Raw genomic sequence first — 20,762 nt, forward strand, 5'->3', positions numbered from 1 at the left:
CCACACCCCCGTCCCACCCTCCCACATCTCCCCACCGCCCCCACACCCCCGTCCCACCCTCCCACATCTCCCCACCGCCCCCACACCCCCGTCCAACCCTCCCACATCTCCCCACCGCCCCCACATCTCCCCACCACCCAGACTCCCCCACCCCCCTCTCCACACTGCCCACACTCCCCCACACTTCCCCGCCCCCTCACACTTCCCCAACCCCCCCCCCACAACCTCCCCATCACCCACTACATCTCCCCACCTCCCCTCCCACATCTCCCCACCACCCTCCCCACCACCCTCACTTTCCCCGTCCCCTCACACTTCCCCACCTCCCCTCCCTACACCCCCGCCCCATCACCCACCTCCCCCCCCCCACTCCACCCACCCCGTGAGTCAGTATTTTGACCCACCCCTGTGTCCCCTGGTTTTTACGGATGATTTCCTGCTTCCGTCCCCCTCTGAACCAGATTTTTATTGCATATAAATTCGACATCAAGATGCCACAATTGTCGTCATCTGAGATCTGTAGCAATCAGTGTGTCATTACATCATTAATATTTAATTGCCAGCGAATATAATCAGCCAATTAGAGTGACGCTGGCAGATTAAACTGTCCAGGGCTGATGCCACATGGAAAACCAGGCCTGCATTCCACCTGGACCTCATCCTGCTTCCTTTCTACGGAGCGGTTTTTAATGCGCCCAAAACACTGGTATTCAATTAACTAAATGAACTCTGCAGCGCGATCGCTAAAAAGCAACTGCGGGATAATCTCTGTTTCAAAAAAAAAATAAATCTGAGTTAGCTTTTTCCTGTGGATTTTACTGCTTTGGCAGATGGTGCTTGTTGGCAGTGGCAACGGGAATGTTTATTTGTATGTTTTTTCATTATAATTGAGGGGGTTTTGACAGTCATCATTGTCAATATGTAATGAGTCTGAGAGTGCATTGAGAGTGCGTTTCCACTCTTGGCTATCGCATAACAACCTGGCACCAGGCCGCGAGGAAAGCTTCAATTTAATGCAAAAAAAAAACTATCTGGTGCGGAGGATAAACAAGCATATGCTTTGCTAAAGTCAGTTTAAAATATTCATCGCACTGAGGTTAGAGGGCCCGACTTTGGTGGTGAATGTCGCAGTAGCTGCCGGCAAGTTTCACCTCAACTTTAAACAGTCCAGTTTGGATTTAACTTCATGGTGCCGCTGGCTGACACGTGCCCCGTGTCTGCCGGAAGGATCCTTTGGGATTTAGGATGGGCCTGGGAGAGCAGTGCAGGGTAGGGATGGAGGGTGGGGCAGGGGGATGCGGATGGGTGGGGGCCTCCGCAGATTCCAAAAGCGAGTCGCCAATGTATCCTTGTCAGGTCGAGTCCTGACGCAGGTGTAGGATGCAAAGCTTTCCGTCACGGGGCACGTGGGCAGAAGGATTTGGGAATCGCCTCCCCCCTGGATCGCGACGCCTCCGAGACGAGCCGGAATCTCCAGAGGGAAGGGCTGGGGCCTGGGTGGGTGGGTTCTGGGAGTCAGGAAATCCCCTCACCTCCAGATCCCACCCTGTTAAACTCCTCGAGGAGCTGGGGAGGGCAGGAAGGCAACTTTCAATGTGGAGGTCAGCGAAGCCTGACCAGTTTGTTAAGGCACAGTCGCCTGGTTTAGGGGAAGCAGAGGCGAAATTTATTTTTATATCCGTGTGTAATAAGTCCTCAGAAGCAGAGGTTCCTTCACCAAAATCCCTTTATTTACAAACTAAGTTGCTGCCGTTGGACGGGGACAGTGAGAAGTCTCACAATGTCAGGTTAAAGTCCAACAGGTTTATTTGGTAGCACGAGCTTTCAGAGTGCTGCTCCTTCGTCAGGTGAATGCATCAGGTGAGCACACTCATCTGACGAAGGGACAGTGCTCCAAAAGCTTGTGCTACCAAATAGACCTGTTGGACTTTAACCTGGTGTTACAAACTCTAATACACAGAGTGCTCGTAGTCAGCAGTCTACCTCCGGGGGTGCCAGAGGAACTGACACACCCAGTTAAGTACAAGGCAAAGACTCACTGATTGACCCATCAATTGGATCCTTAATGAGGGAGCTCATACTCCAATTGGTCAACCTCAATGACCTGACTGAAGTCACGACAACACGGTGAAAGATTTCCGAAGCTGAGTCTTTTTGGCACAGGTTCTCACACATCACCTTTCATTTGGCTGTTTTTGGCTTCTTTATGTGTGTGCTGAGGTGATTGGAGAGATTGGTGTCACTGGCCGGGTCTATCATTTATTGCCCATCCCTAATTGCCCTTGAGAATCATAGACTCCCTTCAGTGCAGGAGGGGGCCATTCGGCCCATCAAGTCTGCACCGACAACAATCCCACCCAGGCCCTTTCCCCGTAACCCCACATATTTACCCCACTAATCCCTCTAACCTATGCATCCCGGGGCCTGTTTAGCAAGGCCAGTCAACCTAACCCACACATCTTTGGACTGTGGGAGGAAACCGGAGCACCCGGAGGGGAGAATGTGCAAACTCCACACTGTCTCCCAAGGCTGGAATTGAACCCGGGTCCCTGGCACTGTGAGGCAGCAGTGCTAACCACTGTGCCACCGTGCCACCCCATGTAGGATTGATTTGATTTGATTTGCTTTATTATTGTCACATGTATTAACATGCAGTGAAAAGTATTGTTTCTTGTGTGCTGTACAGACAAAGCATACCGTTCATAGAGAAGGAAATGAGAGAGTATTGAATGTAGTGTTGCAGTCATTGGCAGATTTATTTATCTGAATTCAATCAGTGAACCAGGCCTGGTTTAACCTTAACCCAGCTCTGTACAACCTCTGTACAATCTATAAGAACATAAGAAATAGGAGCAGGAGTAGGCCATCCAGCCCTTCGAGCCTGCCCCGCCATTCAATAAGATCATGGCTGATCTGAAGTGGATCAGTTCCACTTTCCTGCTTCCTCCCCATAACCCTTAATTCCCCTGTCTATCAGAAACCTATCTACCCGTGACTTAAATATATTCAGCGAGGCAGCCTCCACCACTTCAACGGGCAGAGAATTCCAGAGATTCACCACCCTTTGAGTGAAGAAGTTCCTCCTCAACTCCGATCGAAACTGCACCCCCCCACTTATTTTGAGGCTGTGCCCTCTCGTCCTGCTATCCTTTCTAAGCGGGAAGAATCTCTCTACCTCTACCCTGTCCATCCCCTTCATTATCTTGTAAGTCTGTTCAATCTCTGTACAATCCCTGTTCGGGTGACTTCTGTTCTCGAGTGACCAAGACTGTGGCTCTGCTAGTGTCACACCGTTCCTCGCAAGCAGAAAGCAAATTATGTTTGAGTGTCGTCCAAAAGTTAAATAAACACCCGTGGCGTGAGTGAAGCTTGACAGAACAGCATCAGCAGATTTACTGATGACTCTCTTCAGTCTGGGCGCACAGGGACCACTCCAATAGCAGCTGGCACTGAATTGATGAAACCTGTCAGTTAAATTGTTAAAAATATATATATTCCCCTCCTTTAACAAATAGTTTCCCAGATACACCCATAAACATTAATATCCTGTTTTTACTTATCCTTTCAAACTACAAGTTCCAGATCTGACAGTTTAATGGATGGTGTAATAATTTTTCCTAGTTTAAGATTTTATTGAGAAAAGCAGATTGGTGGCGAGGGGAGTGGTGGGTGGGTGTGCGGGGGTGGGGGGGCGGGGGGGGGGGGAGTGGTGGGTGGGTGTGCGGGGGTGGGGGGGGCGGTGGGGTGGGGTGGGGAGGCAGGAAGCAAATATTAAAAATAAAAAAGGCAAATGCATCCCAGTCTTAGAGGGATTACTGGTTATGCAAAATAAATATTGTCATAAAAGGACAAAATACAATAAGAACATTTAGCAAAAGGATTTAGGATTTAAATATGAAAATGAAGAGTTCTAAAGCACAAAATAATCCACCCAGTGTGGCTGTTCCCATCTGAAAGGTCCATTGAAATGTTTGAAAGAGAGTGTTGCTAATTCCGACTCACCCATTGCCAACTCGAAGACATCTTGTAACTACTTGCTAATGTTCTCCCCCCCCCATCATTTACAAAGGTACGTCTTCAGTTCGATGCAGTGGTTGTGCGACATGTAATCAAATTAAACGATTGAACTAATTTTTGCATATTTTTGGTGTATCGGTGAATACAAACAAAAAGGGTTTGGGACAAAGAAATGTTGGGAGCAAGCCAAGGGAGTTACTGAGACAGTGGGAGTAACTGCCACTAGGAGAACCCTTTTCTCAGCTTGTTAAGGTGCGATCTTAAATTCTTCCTTTGTACACACGCGTGGGACGTGGGTGTTGCTGGCTGGGCAGCGTTTATTGCCCGCCCCTCATTGCCCTTGAGACGGTGGTGGTGAGCTGCCTTCTTGAGTCACTGCAGCCCACGTGCTGTGGGTAGACCCACAATGCCATGAGGGAATTTCAGGATTTGACCCAGAGACTGCGAAGGAACAGCGATATATTCCCAAATCAGGATGGTGAGTGGCTCAGTGGGGAACTTACAGGTGGTGGTCTTCCCATGTATCTGCTGCCCTTGTCCTTCTAGATGGAAGTGGTTGTGGGTTCATTGGTAAATTGCTGCAGTGCATCTTGTAGATAATGCACACTGCTGCTACTGGGTGTCGATAGTGGAGAGAGTGGATGTTTGTAGATGTGGTGCCAATCAAGTGGGCTGCTTTGTCCTGGATGGTGTCGAGCTTCTCGAGTGTTGTTGGAGCTGCCCCCATGCAGACAAGTGGGGAGTGTTCCATCACACTCCTGACTAGTGCCTTGTAGATGGTGGATAGGCTTTGGGGAGTCAGGAGGTGAGTTACTCGCTACAGGACTCCCAGCCTCTGACCTGCTTTCGTAGCCACTGTATTTATGTAGCGAGTCCAGATGAGTTTCTGATCGGTGGTAATCCCAGGATGTTGACAGCGGGGGATTCAGTGATGGTAACACCACTGAATGTCAAGGGGTGATGGCTAGAGTGTCTCTTATTGGAGGTGGTCATTGCCCGGCACTTGTGTGGTGTGGAAGTTACTTGCCACTTACCAGCCCAATCCTGGATATTGTCCAGATTAGTCATCCACACACAAAGGGGATGTCCCGACATGTCCAGTGAGCAACCTGTGTAGCTATCGACAGGTCAGTTAGCTGCTGTGGTCCCACTCATCCTTCTTCATGAGTTACTTCAGTCTCTGTCCAAAACTGGTCCATTTTTTAAATCTTTCCATGGGGTGTAGACAAGACCGGCATTCGTTGCCCATTCCTCATTCTCCTTGAGCTAAATGGCTTGCTAAGCCATGTCAGAGGGCAGTTGGAGGACAACCACATTGCTGTGGCTCTGGACTCACATGTAGGCCAGACCAGGTAAGGACAGCGGATTTCCTTCCCTAAAGGGCATTAGTGAACCAGATGGACTTTTTTATAACAACCAATGATTCACCACTCAATTAGTTATTCCATCACCTGCTGTGGTGGGATTTGACCCTGCGTTCCCAGAGTATTAACCTGAGCCCCTGGATTACTGGTCCGGTGATGGTACCACTACACCACCATCGCCCCACAGTGCCACTCCTGCCCATTACACTCCACTCTGCAGTCGAGGGCAGGCCAGGGGACACTCTTCTCCAAATATGGTAGAAGCAAGTCCCAACAAGAAGGTGCCATTTCCCGTCAATCCATGGAATTCCAGCAGACGGAATCGCTTCCCATTCCCTTCCAATTTATCGACCATCTGATCCAAGTATCTTTCATTACTCATTACTCTCGTCATCGCGCACTCAACAGTTATCAACTAATTTGCCTCAGGAAAGACCCTCTCGGGAAAGTTTTTTTGAAAATATTAGAATGTTTCTATTTGTGATTTTTATCAATGACTTGGAAGAGGAGCCTGAAGGGTGGGTTAGTAAATTTGCTGATGACACCAAGATTGGTGGAGTAGTGGATGAGGTGGAGGGCTGTTGCAGGCTGCAAAGAGACATTGATAGGATGCAGAGCTGGGCCAAAAAGTGGCAGATGGAGTTTAATCCTGATCAGTGCAAGGTGATTCATTTTGGTAGGACAAACTTGAATGCGGATTACAGGGTCAACAGCAGGGTTCTGAGGAATGTGGAGGAACAGAGATCTTAGGGTTCGTATCCACAGATCTCTGAAGGTTGCCACTCAAGTGGATAGAGCCGTGAAGAAGGCTTATAGTGTGTTAGTGTTTATTAACAGGGGGTTTGAGTTTAAACAGGGGGTTATGCTGCAACTATACCGGATGTTGGTGAGACCACATTTGGAATATTGTGTGCAGTTCTGGTCACCTCACTATAAGAAGGCTGTGGAAGCATTGGAGAGAGTGCAGAGGAGATTTACCAGGATGCTGCCTGGTTTGGAGGGTAGGCCTTATGAGGAAAGGTTGAGGGAGCTGGGGCTTTTCTCTTTAGAGCGGAGGAGGATGAGGGGCGACTTAATAGAGGTTTATAAGGTGATGAGAGGATAGATAGAGTGGATGTGCAGAAACTATTTCCTTGGGTGGATGTAGCTGTTACTAGGGGGCATAACTATAAGGTTCATGATGGGAGATATAGGAGGGATGTCCGAGGTAGATTCATCACTCAGAGAGTGGTTGGGGTGTGGAATGCACTGCCTGCTGTGATAGTGGAGTCGGACACTTTAGGAACTTTCAAGCGGTTATTGGATAGGCACATGGAGCACTCCAGAATGATAGGGAGTGGGATAGCTTGATCTTGGTTCGCACATAGCTCATAAGAACATAAGAACATAAGAACATAAGAAATAGGAGCAGGAGTAGGCCATCCAGCCCTTCGAGCCTGCCCCGCCATTCAATAAGATTATGGCTGATCTGTCGTGGCTCAGTTCCACCTTCCCGCCCTCTCCCCATAACCCTTAATCCCCTGTCTTATCAAGAACCCATCAACCCGCTTCTTAAAAATATTTAGCTCGGCACAACATTGAGGGCTGAAGGGCCTGTACTGTGCTGTACTGTTCTATGTTTCTATGTAATGTGTCCATTTCAGTGAATTGGAATCTCAGTCCCATTTGGAGAAATTTAGCTGGAGTTATTCCATTCCATTCCCTGGTCAACGAGGCATTGTTTACAGATCCTAGTCTGCAGACATGTCTCCAACATTGCTGTACTCCATCTTTCCTTCCACAGAGCTAGAATCTAAGAACAGAAATGGTGAATTTGTAAACTGAGCTCACTTGCTTGGGGCAATCGTGCTCACAGTATCAGTAACACGTTCGTGTTACAATTCACTCAGGGAGTCTGCATTGCTGTGGTGAGATAGGCCAGAATCTTACTGCCTCGTCCCCACCCCAGAATCGGGGCGGGCAAGGCTCACGGAACGGCATTCTCCATTGGCCTTGGGCGGGGGAGGTGGTAAGATTCCAGCAATACACATTTCCATGGAGTCTAGACCCATGGATAGTGATGGTCAAGACTCCAACATTCTCTCCATCACTTGGCTAACCAGGAAGCTCTCCCACTCTTACCGCTGGCTAAGATGGAAGGATTTTACAGGTTGACACTCAACCCGTTTGACCGCAGTGCGAATACACCTTCCTTGGCCATCGTGTCCTGGGGTGGGATTTGAACCCGCAGCTTCTGGCTCAGAGTCAGGGGCGCTAACCCACTGCTCCACACGACTTTCATAACCATTGCAAACCAGAGCATAGCAGGACTGCGAGGATTGCTTTATCGAGATTGTGTCCCTCTAATCCAAAACAAGTCGAAACCTTGTGCCGTCTTGTTGTCAGTCTCTGAGGTACTTGTGTCCGATGATTGGATTAGTTATTTCAACTGAAAAAGACATTTGTTTCTTTATAAACAAGTCAGAACCCCGTGTAACACGATTACCTGCCATCACTGTAATTACCACCCAGAATACAGGGTGTGCGTTGGTATTCATTAGGTACCGGCCTGTCACATGTTGGAGTCTTCAGCCGGTGATATCTGCTGAGAACATTAGGAAGGAGGTTGTGTTGGTGATTAAGCCTCTCTAATTGGCTGTTTTTTTCATGGATCCAGGCTCTCCTCTGGGCGAATCCCAGCGGCTGAATCAGACAGGGTGAAGTCCAGTTACAAAGCTTTGCAATGCAGTGTGTAAAATTACAAAGAACTATTTTCCATTTGCCACTGATGAATGATGAGGACAGTTTTGTGCAACAGACGCGTCCGTGGGAGGTCAGGTTAGAAAGTGGATAAAGTGACTCCACTTTGGAATTATTACTGACAAAAAGGAAGTTCAGTCTGAACCGGGAGGGTGGACAATATTCTAACAAACCGCGTCACTCTGTCTACTGTGTTTACACACCAGCTCCATACGGATCACTACTCCTCACTTATACTTGGAAAAGAAACCCTCCCTGACTTACACGTTCATTTATGCACACTCACAGACTAACGTGCACACTCATTTACACACTCATTCGCACACTCACTCATATATACTTACTCATGCACTCAGTCACACACTCACTTGTGTGCACTTGCATACTCACACTCATTCACACACCCACTTTCATACTCAATCACATACTCACACTCTCACTAACACACACATCACTTACACACTCACTTGTACACTCAACACACACACACACTCGCACACATACTCACACACTAACATACATTCACTTGAACACTCACAGACACACACACTTACTCACACACCAACACATTCAGTCACACACTCACTTGCACACTTACACAGTCACACACACACTCGCACATTTATTCACTCTCTAATACACTCACACATTAACACATTCACACTCACTCACACTCGCACACTAACGCACACACTCACTTACACACTCAAACACACACTCGCTCCCTCACATGCACATACTCACATTCCCACTCTCTCACACACAAACACGCACACACACTAATGCACACACATTTGCACACACAATATTTGGTAATGCTATGTAATACCATTTCCCACCCATTCCCGCTCCTAACCCTTTTTTAATCAGGCATGTTCCAAACATCATTTTGATTCTGAAATGGATCCCAGCAGACGGAGTGGGTAAATGAATCCTGAATAGTTACACCTCTGGAACGCCTTTTTTATATCCAAATTTCCTCACTTGTCAGAATTTTAGGAATTCCAAATATAAACCATGTGAATATAATTACCCCCCCACTCTATAATTAATACCCCCTGGAGGAACCCCTTGTGATGTTAATAATCTCCCCTTAGTATCAGTGGGACTCGCTTGGGTAAATGCATGGGGTTATGCGGGTGGGGCCTGGGTGGGATTGTAGTCGGTGCAGACTCGATGGGCCAAATGGCCTCCTTCTGCACTTTAGGGATTCTATATAAAAAAAGAACCCCCAGGATTCCCCGAGCTATTAATTCCTCTCCCCTGTTCCTTCTGCACTGTAGAGATTTTAAGTTAATAAGAGTGTCCCCGGTGTTGTATCCTGTCTAGATCTCTGCATTAACTCCCCCTCTGACCATCCTTTCCTGCGCCTTGCTGCTTTTGTAAACTAATCGGGAACATTAAGAGTAAACGGAGGACCGAACATCCCCCCCTCACCCCCCCCCAACCTTCCCCACACCACACACTCACCCCTAGTTCTTGTTTTCTCTTTGAAACTGTCCCTTCCTGAGCTCTTGATGTTTTAAAAGTTATTTATATTTTATGATTGCAGTAACCTACCTACTGAAGGCCTCCACCCCAAATCACCCCATCATCTACTCAGAGATTGCTGGTTGGTTGATTTTTATTTTTTGGAAGTGACCTGTGGAGGCGGTGGGTGGGGTTGTGGGGGGCTGGTGTTACCGCTGGGATAGTGTCACCGTCATCATTTAACCTCCAATCCCCCCACCCTGCTGTCTCGGCTCAAAGACTCAGCCAGGTTTCTGTCACTCCGACAGGTAGCTGTGTCGAAACAGGGCCTCTGCAGAGTCCGGAGTGAGACCATTAGAAAGATGTGCATCCAACTGATCACTGACACCTCCCGCATCCTTAATCTCTCACTACCAACCGACGGACCAATCCCTTTGGTTCCCATCACCCTTTCCTTAAGCAGGAAGAGTCCTTTATTTGATTCACTGCGCAAACCCTGGAGAACAATCAGGGACAGGATTCTCCAGCTGTCCTCGCCCTGAGACTGGAAAATTTCCCGTGAGGTCAACAAACATCTGAGTGGTGTTACCCCCACCCCCACCCTTTGCCCCCCCTCTTCCCTCGCCCGCTACAACTCTCGTGGCGGGCAGCATGGGAAAACTTTATCCCATGTGGGTGAACTTTTCCGTTTGTTAATCGTAAGAGCAATTGGAAATGGAAGGAAAAGGAGCTGTCCATTTGGAAATATAGCGGTCATTCCTTCAGTGTCGCTGGGTCAAAATCCTGGAATTCCCTCCCTAACTGCACAGTGGGTGTACCTACACCTCAGGCACTGCAGCGGCTCAAGAAGGCAGCTCACCACCACCTTCTCAGGGGGCAATTAGGGGTGGGCAATAAATCCTGGGCCTAGCCTGCGACACCCACATCCCATAAACTGAATGGAAAACGACAGAGTCATTAACAAGTGGAAATAAATGTTAGCGAGTTCCGATGAGGAATGTCCACCACCTCACCCCTAAAATTCAAACGTTGATTTTAAAGCTAAAATGGCGGCTTTAACAGGAAATCAAACCTTATTCAAATAATTAGCCCTGTCTTTGGTTTGCTTACCAATGCCTCAAGGCGTGTTGGCCTTTATAACAGCAGGATAGATTGATGGAACGTTTACAGGCACCATCCTTTCTATCTGCGACCAGCCCTCAGCTGCTTTCACTCTCAGTGAGTGTGGAGTAACCACAGCGCAGTCATGCACTACTTGTTAGTGGTGGATATTGTCATGTTTTTGTACCTAACAGCTTGTTGTGAATCTGTAAAGAATCCTTATAAATAAAGATTAAAAATTTAATCCTGTAGCTTCAACATTGCACCTTAAAATACTCTATAAAACAAGATCACAATCCAACAATTGGGGAAAAGAGAAAAAAAAATCTCAGTCTAATACACCTTGGAAAGACAAATGTTCGAAAAAAGTCTCAAATCTCAGGAGTTTGCATGTTCTCCCCATGTCTGCATGGGTTTCCTCCGGTTGCTCCAGTTTCCTCCTACAGTCTGAAAGATGTGGGTTTGGTAGATTGCCCCTTAGTGTCCCAAGATGCGTAGGTTAGGGGGATTAGCCATGGGGAGTGTGTGGGGTTACAGGGATAGGATGGGGGAGGGAGCCAGTGCAGACTGGTTAGACCAAATGGGATTCTGTGAATCAGCTGAAGTGAACTCGTGGGTCAGGGCTTTCCGACTGTGTTGGTCCCAAGACCTGAAAGCCCCACCCTAGGTCAATGGACATTTCCATGGTCAATGCCCCGCCCGCAACGATTCCCGTGGTGGTGGGATAGGAAAATTTCACCCATTTGTTAATGGAAAATCCAATCTGCCTCTCAAATGCAAATGGAATGTTGTCCTTCATTGCGAGTTTAAATACAAGGAGGTTATGTTGCAGCTGGAGTACTGTGTACAGTTTTGGTCTCCTTACTTGAGAAATGATATCCTGGCACTGGAGAGGGTGCAGAGGAGATTCACGAGGTTGATTTTGGAGTTGAGAGAGTTGGTTTATGAGGAGGGACTGAGTAGACTGGGACTACACTCGTTGAAATTCAGAAGAATGAGGGGAGATCTTATAGAAAGATATAAGATTATGAAGGGAATGGATAAGATAGAAGCAGGGAAGTTGTTTCCACTGGCGGGTGAAACTAGAACTAGGAGGCATGGCCTCAAAATAAGGGGGAGCAGATTTAGGACTGAGTTGAGGAGGAATTTCTTCACCCAAAGGATTGTGTTTCTGTGGAATTCCCTGCCCAGTGAAGCAGTTGAGGCTCCCTCATTGAATGATTTTAAGGCAAGGATAGATAAATTTTTGACCAATAAAGGAATTAAGGGTTATGGTGAGCAGGCAGGTAAGTGGAGCTGAGTCCATGAAAAGATCAGCCATGATCTTATTGAATGGCGGAGCAGACTCGAGAGGCCAGATGGCCTACTCCTACCCCTAGTTCTTGTGTTCTTATGTTTGAAGGATGTCAGGTACATGCTGAGATAGATGATTGTTTGACACAGCTGTTGCTTTTCAATCCTGTGTCTGGCACATTTACACAGTGAGATTTGGAAATGTTTGGTTAGAGGACCAGCCATGAAGATTGCATCAATCTAGAGAACCTTTCCCATGTTTCTGACCCTGGACCGAGCCTGCTGGCCAAAAGATGATGACAAATCCCATTTAGATTCCTGCTTCCGGATTGTGACAGGAGTTAGGAAATGGCGGGAGTACGTCATTCACTATTCTGCATTTTTAATCATTCACGTGGCTATCCCATCTCCCAGCTTTGTTTGGTTATGTTGTTCAACATCACTCTAGTACACACTCAGTGAGTGACTCACAGTGAGAGAACTGGCCTCATAGCAAGGGCTCAATGCCTAATCCCTGAGTTACTGACTTCACTGGGCACTGGGAGACCAAGTAAAGGAGAGACGCCTGACATGACAAGTAACAATTGTGAGGTCCTACTGGAGACAGATGGAAGCTAAATGAATTAGGAATCCCAGTGGTAACCATGAGCCACACTTTGTCCAAATTCACATTGTACAATATAGAGTTAGGAGCCCCCATTGGCTCTGACAGTTCTTTGTCTGTATCAGCTTTGCCTCTTCTCGATTCCAATGGAATCCAGTCAGCATTGTACCCAGTGTGATACCACTCCTGCCTGTGGCTGGAGAGATACCCAGAGCTCAGATGAGGACGGAATTCTCCCGTTCTGTCCACCACGGGAATCGTAGCGGGTGGGATACGGATCATGCAAAAGTCTGTTGACCTTGGGCAGGATTTTCTAGTCTTGGGGAGAACGTGGTCAGAAAATCCTGCCCCAGTTTTCACCTGGGGCATTCATAGAAACATAGAAGATAGGAGCAGGAGGAGGCCATTTGGCCCTTTGAGCCTGCTCCAGCGTTCATCACAGTCTTGGCTGATTGTCCAACTCAATAGCCTCATCCTGCTTTCTCCCCTTGACCTTTGATGCCATTCACTCCAATATCCAGCCATCTCTTGAATACATTCAATGTTTTGGTATCAACTACTTCCTGTGTAATAAATTCCACAGCCTCACCACTTTTTGGGTGGAGAAATGTCCCCTAATCTCTGTCCAATGGTCTACTCTGAATGCTCAGACTGGGACCCCTGGTTCTGGACACCCCCACGATCAGGAACATCTTCTCAGCATCTACTCTGTCTCGCCCTGTTAGAATTTTATGAGTCTTTATGAGATCCCCTCTTATTTGTCTGAACTCCAGCAAAAACAATCCTAAGTCAATCTCTCCTCATACATCAGTCCCGCCATCCCCGGGATCAGCCTGGTAAACCTTCAGTGCGCTCCCTCGAGAGCAAGAAAACCCTTTCTCAGAAGAGGAAGAATTAGGAGAAACACTTAACTTTGTATCAGATCCATTTTGCTCTTGCAATGAGATAGCCTGAAACAAACTCTCACACACACTTTGTAAAACATTGATGTAGGGAGCACAGTGATTTCTCTATAATCACCTGTTAACAGAGGCTGTTGTGTCAGTGTTAATTTTTATTCTTTCATGGGCATCGCTGGCAAGGCTGGCATTTGTTGCCCATCCCTAATTGCCCTTAAACTGAGTGACTCGGGGAGTAAAGAGTCAACCACATTGCTGTGGCTCTGGAGTCACATGTAGGCCAGACCGGGTAAGGACGGCAGATTTCCTTCCCTAAAGGATAAAATGGATTTTTGACGGTAGTTGATCACTGTTACTGAGAACGTTTTATATTCCAGATTTAATAACTGACTCAAATCGCCACCAGTCGCAGTGCTGGGATTTGAACCCATTTCCCCAGAGCATTAGCCAGGGCCTCTGGTTACTAGCCCAGGGACATTACTGCTACACCACCATCTCCCCAACATAGTAAATATACCAGGAACTATTTCAATATTCCAGCAAAATTGCCAATATGTTCTTTGCAAATGCTTTTAACAATTCTTCTGGAGAATCTTTTGGCTACATTTATAATGTTCCAAGCACACAAACAAGAAATCCCATTCCCCCCACTACACACACACACACAGACCCCATGGTGTTTTGAATGATGGGAGTCTGAAAGGGGCTGGGTCCTAATTGCTACATACTGTTTAATACTAATAGCTTCCCCTGAAAGGATAAGAAATTTAGCACGGGCCAATGACCTCATCCCCCAACACCAACCACCACCAGAAGTGGAAACAGGAGAAAGATCATGTGACTTCAATCTACTCCACCATTCGATATGCCTTTGGTCTTCAATAAGACTTGGGTTCTTTTCAATGGAGCAGAGAGGACAGAGGGGCAACCTGACTGAGGTGTGCAGGATTATGAGGGGCATGGACAGGGTGGGTAAGGGTCAGTCACGAGGGGACATATGTTCAAGTTGAGGGGCAGGAGGTTTTTACCCAGACAATGGTGAGGGTCTGGAATGCGCTGCCTGGGAGGGTAGTGGGGGTGGGATGCCTCACATCCTTTAAAAAGTACCTGGATGAGCACTTGGCACGCCATAACACTCAAGGCCATGGGCCAAGTGCTGGTGACTGGGATTAGGTAGGTAGGTTAGGTGTTTCTCACGTGGCGGTGCAGACTCGATGGGCCGAAGGGCCTCTTCTGCACTGTGAGATTCCGCGATCGTGGTCAATCTTCTATATCAACCCCACGTTCCCTTTCAATCCCTTCATTCCTTCAATATCCACAAATCTATCCATTCCGTCCTCAGCGACTGAGCCCCAACAACCCTCTGGAAAATTCTAAAGATTCATGCTCTCTGAGTGAGGAAATTCCTCCTCATCCCAGTCCTGAGTGGCCTGCCCCGTCTCCAGAGACTGTGACCCTCCCCACCCCCACTCCCGACCCCCTGTGGTTCTAGATTTGTCAGTGGGGGGTGGGGGTGGGGTGGGTGGGGGCTAAAGTGAAGCGCAACAAACAGCAGCTCCAAGCTGTGTGGGTTTGGTGAAGAGTGCGAGGGTACGGCTCGATGTCTATCCATGCCTCGTCACCGCCCTGTACACAGCCTCTCACAGTGTAATAAGAGCAGGTCATGTCGATCCGAGTGTGAGACTGAGATCCAGTGTAACATCCGCTATTAACCCGCTATCATAGCTCGAATGTGTGTTCATTCAGGGCGTCACAGAGACCAGTTGAAATCACAGTTAGACCGCATTAAGAAACGAGCTGTGGTTGGGGGTGAGGGGGGTATCTGGAGCTGGATATCTCACTGGTATCTCCTTCCTTTGTAGGTTTTCTGGAAGTCAGCAATGTGGCCACATTCACTGCGCCTATCAGTACCGGGAGCACTATCACTGTCTGGATCCGGAGTGTAACTATCAGGTACAGCGCCAGCGCGCACACAACGGAACAATTTACCTCTGCTTTTTACCATCCCAAAACAAGGCCTCGGGGTACTGCCCATGCAGAGTTCTCATGCCCTCCCCCATGTCTGTGCAGATTTCCTCCGGGTGCTCCGGTTTCCTCCCACTCTCCAACGATGTGCAGGTTAGGCGGGTTGGCCGTACTAAACTGGCCCTTAATGTCAGAGAGATTATGTGGGGTTACGAGACTGGTGCCTGGGTGGGATTGTGGTCAGTGCAAACCCAATGGGCTGAATGGCCTCCTGCGGCACTGTATCATTCTACAGATCCTATGAGATTCTCTGGCCTCCCAGTGTTTCCTGCCAGCGGGAGGTGGCACATTGTTTGTTCGCTGCGGGATTTTCCAGTCCCGCCGCTGTCAATGGGGAATCCCCATTCCGGCAGGAAACCCGCAGGCAGGGATGTGCTGTCGGCGGGACTGGAGAATCCCACCAGCGTGGACCCCCAGAGAAATCCCGCCGTGTCCTTCGATTCTGCGACCCTATGCTAAAGCAGCGAAGAATGAAGTGTGACTGAGTGAGTGAACAAAAACAGAAAACGCTGGAAATATTCAGCAGGTCCGCCAGCCTCTCGGGAGAGAAACGAGAGTTAGCGTTTCAGGTCAGTGATCTTTTCCCTAGACTGGGAAAGATTAGAAATGTAAAAGATTTGAACAAGGTGAACTGAGCAGCTGGAAAACCCGCCAGAGGGAGGAGCAGAGCCTGTTCGATGGACATTCCTGGAAGAGAAGTGACCGAATTAGACACCCCACCAACAGCAAAGTACCCAGGACGTTAACAATCTGAGAACGAGAGAGAGAAACAGAGTATGAGAGAGAGAACGAGAGAGAGAAACAGAGTATGAGAGAGAGAACGAGAGAGAGAAACAGGGTACGAGAGAACGAGAGAGAGAAACAGAGTACGAGAGAGAGAACGAGAGAGAGAAACAGAGTACGAGAGAGAGAACGAGAGAGAGAAACAGAGTACGAGAGAGAGAACGAGAGAGAGAAACAGAGTACGAGAGAGAGAACGAGAGAGAGAAACAGAGTACGAGAGAGAGAACGAGAGAGAGAAACAGAGTACGTGAGAGAGAACGAGAGAGAGAAACAGAGTATGAGAGAGAGAACGAGAGAGAGAAACAGAGTATGAGAGAGAGAACGAGAGAGAGAAACAGGGTACGAGAGAACGAGAGAGAGAAACAGAGTATGTGAGAGAGAACGAGAGAGAGAAACAGGGTACGAGAGAGAGAACGAGAGAGAGAAACAGAGTATGAGAGAGAGAACGAGAGAGAGAAACAGAGTACGAGAGAACGAGAGAGAGAAACAGAGTATGAGAGAGAGAACGAGAGAGAGAAACAGAGTATGAGAGAGAGAACGAGAGAGAGAAACAGGGTACGAGAGAACGAGAGAGAGAAACAGAGTATGAGAGAGAGAACGAGAGAGAGAAACAGAGTACGAGAGAGAGAACGAGAGAGAGAAACAGAGAACGAGAGAGAGAAACAGAGTACGAGAGAGAGAACGAGAGAGAGAAACAGAGTACGTGAGAGAGAACGAGAGAGAGAAACCGAGTATGAGAGAGAGAACGAGAGAGAGAAACCGAGTACGAGAGAGAGAAACCGAGTACGTGAGAGAGAACGAGAGAGAGAAACCGAGTATGAGAGAGAGAACGAGAGGGATTAAAGGATGCCTGGGATGAAGGGTTCCTGTTCCAACTCCCCAAGTCTGCTTCTTGGAGAGTTGAGCCCCACTGAGGGAGAACCCCCCCCCCACCTTCCCAGTCCTCCTTTAATTCCTCCTCCTGCCTAACCCGGATTGGGAATCTGGCTTGGGACTGGGATTCTAAACGAGCGTCTCTGCTACTGGAAGTTTTCGGTGTTAGTGGTGATTACCGTAATATTGGGGCATTGCTCTGGGCACCAGGGGCAGACACCCAAAGACTCCCGGGGGGGGGGGTAAATCTTGACATGTGGCAAAAGCAGTGCTGCCTGTTCCAAACTCACAGCAACTTCTTCAAGAAATCCGCAGCTGTCCCACCCTGGCTTCCTGAGGTTTACTCAGTCCAGATCGGCCTGACCTTGGGAACAGTTAGGAGCAGGATCCTGTTGGGAATGCTTCAACTTTGACAGTTAGTGGAAAAGAGGGAAAATCCAAGGAGAAAAAAACGGGATGGCTGATCCACAATTACCCAAGGGCAAAATGATCCATTAGGGATTCTACAACTCTTCCTGTTCTGCAACTCCTGTGAGTGTTTCTCGGAGATCAAGCGGTGAGAGTTGTGTCTGGGCACTGCTGATTTGCCCCTTCCTCACCCTTGCCAGGGCAGCACGGTGGCACAGTGGCTAGCACTGCTGCCTCATAGCGCCAGGGACCCGGTTCAACACCGGCCTTGGTCACTGTCTGTATGGAGTCTGCATGTTCTCCCCGTGTCTGCGTGGATTTCCTCCGGGTGCTTCAGTTTCCTCCAAAAATCATAGAAATCATGGGAACCCTACAGTACAGAAGGAGGTTATTCAGCCCATCATGTGTACACTGACAACCTAGGCCCTGTCCCCACAATCTAATACACCTACCCTGCTAATCCCTAGGACACTAAGGGCAATTTAGCATGGCCAATCAACCCAAGCCGCACATCTTTGGTCACCCTTAGTGTCCCAAGATGTGTAGATACAGGGGACTGGGCATGGTAAATGCACGTGGTTATGGGGATAGTGCAGAGAGGAGAGCTTTTGCAGAATCGATGCAGACTCAATGGGCCGAATGGTCTCCTTCTGAACTGTAGTGATTCTGTGGATCCCAGCTCTCTCCCTCTCCCTTTCCGAATGCTCAGCGCTTGCCGTTGCGTTCGAGTTGGAGGTTGCCGGGGAGTCCGGTTAGGGGGAACCGCAGTGGTCTGAGTATTTGGCCCACTCACATCGTTCTAACAGGTGGGTCTGAGCTGCGGCCTGAGGGGCTGGATTTCTCTGTATTTACAATTCCATTTAACTCGTTTCTCCACGCCTGTGTCGAACATTTGCAGGAACAAAATAAATTAATCAATTTCTTTAAAAAAAGTGCAAAGCAGATTTACCTCCTGTAATATCTTGCAGCTTTTATTTATTGTTGATGAGAGCACTGTGATTTCTATCACATGGGGGCTTTCTCTTTCCATTCACTATCCTTGTGTTAGTGCCAGCTGGCTCTGATCCTTGTTTACTGCTGCCAGTGTCAGTCTCACCATCTGTTGCCATTTTACTGAAGCTTTGCCTTGCAGACTGAATTCAAAAAATCAAATCAAATATTGACTGGAGCTGAGAGAAATCTGAATACAGTGACAAAATTATTGGGGATGTTCAAAATCTCTCTCTCCCTGCAGCCCTGTCTCTATCATTTCCTTTCTCTTGTTACCTTTCTATCCCTCTCCATCCCTTATTTTCTCTAGTCATCTCTCGTTCTCTGATACTCTCATTTTCCCTCATACTCTTGTTTCTCTCTCTCTTGTTCTCTCATACTGGTTCTCTCGTTCTCTCTCTCATGCTCTGTTTCTGTCTCTCGTTCTGTCTTTTAAGCTCTCTCCCATTCATTTTCTCTGTCTCTATCCCTCTATCATCCATTCTCTCTCTCTCTCTATCCCTGTATCATCCATTCTCTCTCTCTCTCTATCCCTGTATCATCCATTCTCTCTCTCTCTCTATCCCTGTATCATCCATTCTCTCTCTCTCTCTATCCCTCTACCGTCCATTCTCTCTCTCTCTTTATCCGTCTATCATCCATTTTCTCTCTCTCTCTATCCTCTCTCATCCGTTCTCTCTCTCTCTCTCTATCCCTCTGTCATCTGTTCTCTCTCTCTATCCTCTATCATCCATTTTCTCTCTCTCTCTCTCTATCCTCTATCATCCATTCTCTTTCTCTCTCTATCCCTCTATCATCTGTTCTCTCTCTCTCTATCCTCTAGCATCCATTCTCTCTCTCTCTCTCACTCACTCACTCTCTGTGGCATCTTCTGTCTTATCTCTTCCGATGCTCACATTCTGCTACCTTCCATCATATTCTGAAATCTGCTTTTATTCTTGTGATAAGTCGAGACCAAACCCCAGGTAAATCCACTCCGAAGGAGGGTCACATGGACTCGAAACACCAGCTCTGTTTCTCTCTCTGTAGATGCTGCCAGACCTGCTGGGTTTATCCAGCGTTCTCTGGTTTTATTCCAAATTAAATGTTGCCGGTAATGCAGCAATTCACCAAGAATGTGCTGCAGTCGACCGAGATTAAATACAGCTCTGAATTCAGTCCGGCTGGGAGTGTAAGACTGGGTGTCTGTTACTTTGATCTTCACCCACTGTTATTTATGATGGTTGGACTGATACATATTCAGCTACAATTCCTGGCCTGTGTTGAGTTAGTTGAAGTCAGTTCTCCGGCTCCTGGGTTAAAGGCTGCTCAGTGTTAACCTGATGTTAGTACAGAATGTCGAGGTTCCCTCGGGCAAGAGCCAATGATTCAGGAGAAGAAGCGGGGCTGCAAAGGTCAAACTAGGGAGAAATATCTAATCCAGAATATGTCCTTGGTCTCGATCCGGGAAGAGGGGAGGGGGCAATGGATAACCGAGACTGTTTCAAACCAGGGGGTGGGGGGAGGAGTAGATAACCGAGAGAGAGAGAGAGAGACTGTGTCAAACCAGGGGCAAGGTGGGGGTGGACAATGGACAACCAGGACTGTGTCAAAATGCCCTGACAGTAAAGGGTTCAAATTGGCAGCAAAGCCTTTCAGACTGAGTCCCCTTTCTGATCCACAACCTCACATAATCTCCGATAAATAGATTAATGGTTTTGTTAAACTGGCAGCAAAGCAACTTCACACAAACGTTCCAACATTCCCTTCACCAGATTTACTCCTGTGATTTTAGTCTGCACTCCGTTCTTGTACCATTCATTACAATTTGGATTTATTTTTCTTGTGTAAGAATCCTGCAGCTTTGCAAACCCAAATTAACAGCGACAGCACTGGGTGTCTGTGTGTGTGAGTCTAGGGGTGGTTGTCTGTGTATTTGTGTGTGTGTGTGTCTGTCTGTCTGTCTAGGGGTGGGTGTGTGTGTCTGGGGATGGGTGTGTGATTGCATGTCTGGGGGTGTGCGTGTGTGCATCTGGAGATGTATGTGTCTGAGTGCATGTGTGGGGGCGTGTGTGTGTGTTAGGACGCATGTGTGTGTCAGTGGGTGTGTTCAGGTGGGTGCATGTATGTGTGCGTGTCCCTATGTGTGTGTGTGTGTTGTTGGGTAGACTGCCTTGACTCCTGTGGTGAATTTTGACAGATATTCAGAGTTATACA

At 47.9% G+C, this 20,762-nt stretch overlaps 1 protein-coding gene across 8 annotated transcripts in view; it reads left to right on the plus strand.

Moving 5' to 3' along the window:
- The window catches only part of casz1 (castor zinc finger 1), a 399,080-nt gene that overhangs the window by 319,185 nt on the left and 59,133 nt on the right, over positions 1-20,762 (plus strand). For 6 of the 8 annotated variants that reach the window (XM_080215435.1, XM_080215434.1, XM_080215439.1 and 3 more), the window contains 2 exons: positions 9,673-9,732; positions 15,350-15,440. In XM_080215435.1, coding sequence (XP_080071561.1) covers positions 9,673-9,732; positions 15,350-15,440 — 151 coding nt within the window. The remainder of the gene's footprint in view (positions 1-9,672; positions 9,733-15,349; positions 15,441-20,762) is intronic. The other 2 variants (XM_080215438.1, XM_080215441.1) reach the window with 1 other exon arrangement.

This window comes from Carcharhinus amblyrhynchos, chromosome 30, assembly GCF_965287045.1.
Source record: "Carcharhinus amblyrhynchos chromosome 30, sCarAmb.v2.hapA, whole genome shotgun sequence".
Lineage (NCBI taxonomy): Eukaryota > Metazoa > Chordata > Chondrichthyes > Carcharhiniformes > Carcharhinidae > Carcharhinus > Carcharhinus amblyrhynchos.